Source organism: Henckelia pumila, chromosome 3, assembly GCF_033568475.1.
Source record: "Henckelia pumila isolate YLH828 chromosome 3, ASM3356847v2, whole genome shotgun sequence".
In the NCBI taxonomy this organism is placed as follows: Eukaryota; Viridiplantae; Streptophyta; class Magnoliopsida; order Lamiales; family Gesneriaceae; genus Henckelia; species Henckelia pumila.
In genome coordinates, this window is record NC_133122.1 from 164,702,232 (window position 1) to 164,709,257 (window position 7,026).

The 7,026-nt window shown below is 35.8% G+C and overlaps 1 protein-coding gene across 3 annotated transcripts; it reads left to right on the top strand.

The window, feature by feature from the left end:
• Nucleotides 1–3,699: 3,699 nt before the first annotated feature.
• On the top strand, nucleotides 3,700–5,785 carry LOC140892471 (mediator of RNA polymerase II transcription subunit 28). 3 transcript variants are annotated; one of them, XM_073301370.1, is made up of 4 exons: nucleotides 3,700–3,854; nucleotides 4,119–4,296; nucleotides 4,856–4,968; nucleotides 5,268–5,785. In XM_073301370.1, exons 2-4 carry the CDS (start codon nucleotides 4,137–4,139, stop codon nucleotides 5,400–5,402), a joined length of 408 nt encoding a protein of 135 aa, XP_073157471.1. In that variant the 5' UTR covers nucleotides 3,700–3,854; nucleotides 4,119–4,136; the 3' UTR covers nucleotides 5,403–5,785. The 3 variants fall into 3 exon arrangements, with proteins under 3 accessions (XP_073157471.1, XP_073157470.1, XP_073157472.1); XM_073301369.1 differs by lacking the exon at nucleotides 3,700–3,854 and adding an exon at nucleotides 3,894–3,969; XM_073301371.1 differs by lacking the exon at nucleotides 3,700–3,854 and adding an exon at nucleotides 3,904–4,018.
• The last annotated feature ends 1,241 nt before the right edge of the window (nucleotides 5,786–7,026 follow it).

Below are 7,026 nucleotides of genomic sequence, written 5' to 3' on the forward strand. Positions count from 1 at the left end.
CGAACTACCCTATCCGGACTTTCCAAGTGGTTATCACTTATCGAGTGGATATAGTCCGCGGTTTTGGTTGTACACCATTAGTCCTTACTACTTGAAACATCATTGAGACATTATATGCTAGTACTGTGCTTTGACTCGTTTACCGACTCTATTGGGGTCATCAGGTGTCGGGATTGGGTACAGTTACAACACATATAGGAGTCGATGCTTTGTTGTCAAGGATTCACCACATACTTGCGAGTGTGGATATCCTATGCGATCTGAGGAGATATTAGTGTGACGAATCTCTGGCCAGAGTACATGATGTGATTTAAGAAATGGTTTCTTAGTAGCACATGCGATGTCACTATTTGATCTTCAAGATGCATTGCATAGTTATCGAATCTCGAACGACTCTCGATATACCAATGGTTGTTGATTCGATCGGGATATATGGATGAAGGGACCGTACTGTACGCTAACCAAAATCTATTGGTTCTTGTAGACACTATCAGTGATACCTAGGGAATCATGGGGCGATGTTGCTAGGCGCTCTTACCATGATTCGATGGGCAAGTCGGAAATTGTTGTTCCGAGTCACAAGGAGTTGTGAGCTCACGGCTAGCTGTATCCCTGAACCATTGAGGGTCACACAGTGTAATGGATTTTTAATCTCCGTTGAGATAGTTAAATTTAAAGAGTTAAATTTAATGGAAAAAGAAGTTGGACTTCTTATTTAAGAGTAGAGGAGTAAGATTTCCTAAAATGACATAGGGATGGACATTTTTGGAAATCTTTGAATTCGGATTCAGAAAAATTTATCTTGACTTTAATAGGTGCAGAAATGGTTTCTTTGCACATTGGTGAAATCGGTTTATCAATCGGAGTCACGATGAATTTTATATTAATTTCTGAACATGCGGGCTTTGCTTGTCGGGCTTGAACTTATGACTAATGGGCCCTAAGCTGTTAGTGGCCTACATTATAAATAAGTTATTGCAGTACAGAAATTATACACAATAGGTCATAAAATAATTTTCGAAAACCCTAATTTTTAATAAGTGGCCGCCCCTCTCCCTCCCTCTGCTCGAAAAACCCAGCCTGTGAATTTTGAATTTGCAGTCTGGTTTATCGGATCAAATTCGTTAATTCTCTTCGTAGAAACTTCTGATAGATTTTCTAGTGCAATCTATCAGAGGGATTAAATATCCGTTCGTGGACCTGATTGAAGAACAGTTCGTCCATCAGTTCCAGGGATATACAACAAGAGCAGAGCAATCTGTTGGTGTCCAAAATCTCGATTCGAGATTGAGGTAAAAATTTATAATCGTTATTTAATTTTTACACACACACAATTTAATCGTAAGGTTGATACCCATTATGGAATCGTTCCATACAAAAATTTTAAACTTCCGCTGCACCGGGTATCAATCCTAATTGATCTGATAGCCGCGTTCTCCAACATGCCATACAATGCCTCGTATGGTGCCATACCGATAGTGGCCTGATAGCTGTTATTATATGCAAACTCCATCAAAGGTAATCTCGACTCTCAACTGCCCTGAAAGTCAATAGCACAAGCCCTCAAAAGATCCTCTAATGCCTGGATCACCCTCTCAGACTGCCCATCTGTCTGGGGGTGAAATGTTGTGCTAAACAGAAGTTTCGTCCCCAAAGCCGCGTGAAGACTCCTCCAAAATGACGAGGTGAACCGTGGATCTCGGTCAGACACTATGGAGACAAGAATACCATGAAGTCTGACTATCTCGCGGATATAAAACTTCGCATACTGAGCCATGGAGTAGGTCGTCCTCACCGATAGAAAGTGTGCCGACTTAGTGAGGCGGTCTACAATAACCCATATGGCATTCGAATTCCTCACCGTCCTTGGCAACCCCACTACAAAATCCATCGTAACATTCTCCCATTTCCACTCGGGAATGGGGAGCGGCTTGAGTAAACCAGTGGGTCTCTGATGTTCCGCCTTAACCTGCTGGCAATTCAGGCACTCAGCCACAAATTGGGCAATGTCTCGCTTCATGCCCGACCACCAATATAACTGCTGAAGATCATAGTACATTTTCGTACTCCCTGAGTTTAGAAGTGGAGCTCCGGGTTGTCTAGCGGGTTGTGTTGAATTTGCATCGAGGAGTCAAATATTTGTATTTTGAAAAAATGTTGTATTTTAATCTCGTCTTTATGGTTTTGGACTCCTTTTGAATTGTTTAATTTGTTCATGTATCGAGTTTTAGAAATTTCTGGGTTTTGGAATTTTTGACAGCAGCAGAAAGTAGTAGGCAGAAAATTGGCTCAGGGATTTACGCAGAAGCGTGTTGTCTTGGTGCATAAACGTAAGAATGCGAGAGTTTGGAGCGCAAATGCATGTGTGTGCGCGCAGAAGCGCTTTAGTGCAAAGAAATGGATCGCATAAGCGCCTGTGAGAGCGTAGAAGCGCGTGTGTGTGAGGGTGGGTGCAGAAGCGCATACAAGATGAGGTGCTTCTGCGCCATTGTGCGAATTCCTTTCTGCGCAGAAGCGCAAGGTGAGGCAATTCTGCGCAGGTTCGGTTCAATTTTTTTTTTTAAAAAAAAAAAAACTTTTTGGCGATGTGTTTTTGCGTCGTCAAATGTAAGGTTTTCGCGTCACCAATTGTCCAAAAAAAATTTGTCTCGGAATTGTTTTGCATTATAGTTTTGTATGTCGCACCTGGGGTTCCACATATATTCTCTCTTTGATTTGAGTTGTTGATGTTAGTTACCATAAGTCAGCTAAAATATTGCTGAAATTTTATTTTGAGAAGAAAACGTATGGAAGGCAAAAATATATTCCGAATGTTAAAGATTATCTAATGGCATTCCAATGCTTTTGTGGGACAAACACATTTCTCTATTGCATATAAAATACCCAATTTCAGGCTACTGTTAAATGTCATAAATTAAAACAAACTATAGAGGTATAAACATGAATTTTGACTGGTACGGTACAAGTCAAAATATAAATTATCATAAGAATTCACATGACTTAACTCATCTAAGATTGCTATTAAAATCGTGAAATATGAGAATTTTAGTTTCTAATTTTCAAAATGTGGATTTCAATACAGGTTGAAATCGATTTATTTGTTGTCTTAGTGGTTCATGAACTTTGTAAGAGTTCATAAACCATTTACAAATCATCAGTTTTTAGTGTGAGCATTTTCCTTTTTTATTTTTCTTACATGATGCTTTTCTATTTTAGGAATTTGGGTGACCGTGGTTGAACCTTATTATTAATTATGATGATATTTTTTTGTTGATTTAAATTTTGTTTTGCTGGTAGTTAACTTTTTTGTTTTGTTCTTCACGGATTTTTTTTCTTTCATATCTCAGTAATATATATACTCTAATCTGTAATTCTGTATACTGGATTCGCTTGAAATGGTTTAATTTAACCTCAAGTTTCCATTTAAGCTTGAATATTTATTGTTGTGAAAAAGGGAGAAAAATGTCCTACAGTTGAGAATACCGAAAATACCAAAGGATGTAGGAGGAAATTGAGAAGGCCAGTCAAAATATTATAGTTTTTATCCAAAATAATAATAATAATTTTCTTATATTATCTCACAATTTTCAATTTTAGAAAATTTCTAGAAATTGTTTTTTTTTTCCCATTGCTGTCTTCCCCACGTTTGGGTTGTTAAAGAAATACAAGTTGCTACAAAATGTTGAACATATATACCATATTGCAATATGAAACGATCAGAATATTAAATTTTACGGCTGCTAGTTTATTATAAATAATCAAGCCAATAAGTTTTGGGATTTAAAAATATATATTACATATCGCAAATCAACTTCGGAGACTTCCGTTTGGAATTCCACCTGACAATTTTGAAGGTAACCTACCCATTCTTCAACTGGTACATTGATATTTTATATGAATTGGGTGATTTCCTGTGAAGAAAGAGGGCATTTAGGGTTTTGGAACTCGTCCTTTCCCCCTTTTGTGAAGGTTCAGCTGCCCGGGCGCCAAGTGTTTGTTGATATGTTTCTTTGATTGGGTTCTTTAATTTCATCCCTCAAAAATTGAATTTTTTTTGCTTTTTTATGGCGAATCATAAACTTTGTATCTTAATTCGACTAGCCCTGTGCTTTCTTCAGGTTTTTGTGGAAATTGGTATGGCTGAAAGACAACAGCATGAACCTTTGAGTGTCAGTGATCCTGCGCCGAAGGAAGACATAATATCCTACGTGATGGCGTTGGAAGCTGCTTTGTTACCATGCTTACCTGCCAGAGAACTTCAAGCAATTGACCGTTCTCCCCATCCTTCTCATCAGAGTGAGTTATCATTTAGCTTTTTGTGTTTTACCACTCGTAAAACTTGAATGAAAGATTTGTCTTTTTACTTTTGTTCTCCGAATATGAGAATGGGTCGAACACAGAAGCACGAGGAAGATGGTGATACACCTGTTTGACGCTGGAATTGAGGAAGTCGATACTTTTTCTGTGCCTTTGCTACTAGAATCAAGATGACTTCCTTTTTTATTTTTTCTTTCCAACGTGAAAAAGATTGTTATATTTGGTAGCAATCTAATGTTTACAGAGTGGTAAATTGGTCTAGTTTCCTCATAACTTGGGTTATGAGATAATCTAAGTGGTGCCTCAAAAGTTTTTACTCAAAACAAAAAAAAACTGAACAAGAATGCTTGGGCCTGTGTCCCTTGCTCGGTGATTGTCTTACATAATGAAATTCTGATTGCTTGATCACCTTTCCTTGGCTTGTTTTTAAATTCATCCTCACCCTGTATTCGTGGTTAATGAATTAAATGTATACTGAGTTAGCTGCACAATGTTCCTTGCTCACTGGAAAAGGTCACTTTTTTCAACTGTTCTTTAGTTGATGTGGAAAGACATGCTAGAGATTTCATGGAGGCGGCAAAAAAGCTTCAGCTCTACTTTATCAGCTTGCAGCGAGATGATCCGCCTACAAGAGAAGAAACCTTAAGAAAGGTAATGTTACAACCATATTCACACAAGAAAAATGATTATTCCCAAGGGAGAAGTATCAACAAGCTAGAAGACTCTTAACAAAAACAAAATTTGTGCTTCCCTCCATACAATCTCCTCACTATTGATTCCATTTTCTAAATCTCCCCCTTCTAACGGCCCTACTATCCTAATGCACCTTCATTTTTATACTCAGTATAAAGGTTTAAAAGGGTGTGTGCCCATAACAGATAACATGAGAAAGTAACTATGATTGTCATGATGAGATTTTAAGGACCATCAGATAATAATATTATTTTCAGGAGATTGCTATGATGGAAGAAGAGTTGAAAGTAAAGGCCGAGTTGATTGAGAAGCAAGATAGGCTGATTCAAGGATGGAGGTCTGAATTGAAAGAGCAACTGGATAAACACAACACTGAGTTAGAAAGAGTGTAAACATGATATCTCCGTAGTAAATGTTTTTCTATGCTTGGGCGTGTATTGTTTTCCCATTCCATTAATGTGCCGTGCCGCATACCTTTAACTTGAACTTTTGGGACAAGCAATTTGAAGATAGTATCAGAGCTAGGGGTCTTAACTTTGAAACGTTGGTGGGAAAAAAAGGCTCGTATATTTCTTAGGTTGGTGTTGGGAGGTTGTTATTGCCTATAGTGCTCGATCATTGTGCCTTTAACTTGAATATTAGTTTTGAACATATGTTCTTTATTTTTTGCTTTTAAGACTTCGGGGTGTTGATTGTGCTATTACCCGTGCCGTGAGTTCCAGCTTCGGTTAGGTGAAATAATTTCTGCTAGTTGAGGTACTGCATTGAGAAAGGATATGAGTGGAGACTCGGAATCCCCAATTCCCCATCTAATTTTTTTATATTAAAAAAAATGTAAAACACCACAAATTTTAAAATTAAAAAAAAACACTATACGCTACAAATTAAAGTATATTTATATACGTATCTAAAATGAGGAAGATAATATACCACAGATTTAAACTAAAATTTAAGTAGACCCTAGGACAAAAATCAAAATATATCGTTACTGTTTACGATGACCAAGTAAACTTCGCCGCTCACGTCCCTGAAGAACAAGATGTACGAAGTTTTGGTTTTGCTTTTGTTTTTGATCGCGAGAAAACTCGAACTCGATATAATTAAGTAAATACAATTAAATATTGTCTTGATAAACTTACTTTCATGTTTAGTTGGAATTATAATATATCGATATATTAATTGTTTATTTTACGTCAATCAAATATTACATAAAAAAAAAAAAGATATTAACCATAATATGTACTTTTTATTTACATTTATTAATTATTGAAAAGGTAAAATTATTATTTACCACATACCTTAAATTTTAATCAATCAAACTAAAAATAATATCACTTATGACTTACTGTTCTACATCCAACTCAAACATGCATGCTAATAATCACACTTCTTTTTTCACATCTAATCTCATGATTCTCATCCATCCAAGAAAATGAACTCTTGATGTAGTATTTTCTAATATATCTACTAAATACTTTAATACTAATTTTTAAATGATATACATGGTTGATTTTATGTGTGTGTGTATGTTTGAGGTTGTCAAATTATTTTGTCACTTAATTATAATCAATAGAAGTTCATTTAAAATATTATAGAATGCAAGCAATTATTCAAGGAAGCTTTTTTGAGGTCTTTATCCTCTAATGTATATATGTGTGTGTATCAGTGTATGTATTATCTGTACTATCTTATTAAAGAAGAACAATACTTAAGTGTGTGTTTGATTGCAAAAGCCAACTCAAAAAATTGTTTTTTTTATGAGTATTACAGATTGTATAATAGTGGATAATAATAAATTTTAAAAAATGGATTTCGATTGTATAACACATATTCAACTTTTTCACAGTTCCAGTATATAATCAAATCCTATATATAGTCCATCAATTAGGAATTCGAATTTTCCAATTTCTTGTTCCAAAAAAAATTTATAGTGCATGAATTAGGGATTTGAATTTCTAATTTCTTGATTAAATTTTTTTGGGAAAATTGCATATATCATCCATGTGAAATCCCGTG

Excerpts from the sequence above, each read along its gene's own strand:
- LOC140892471 (XM_073301369.1), top strand. The coding sequence starts at position 3,895 with ATGAATTGGGTGATTTCCTGTGAAGAAAGAGGGCATTTAGGGTTTTGG. Across the intron at positions 3,970-4,118 it reads CCTTTCCCCCTTTTGTGAAG|GTTTTTGTGGAAATTGGTAT; the intron begins GTTCAGCTGCCC and ends TGCTTTCTTCAG. Across the intron at positions 4,297-4,855 it reads TCCCCATCCTTCTCATCAGA|TTGATGTGGAAAGACATGCT; the intron begins GTGAGTTATCAT and ends ACTGTTCTTTAG.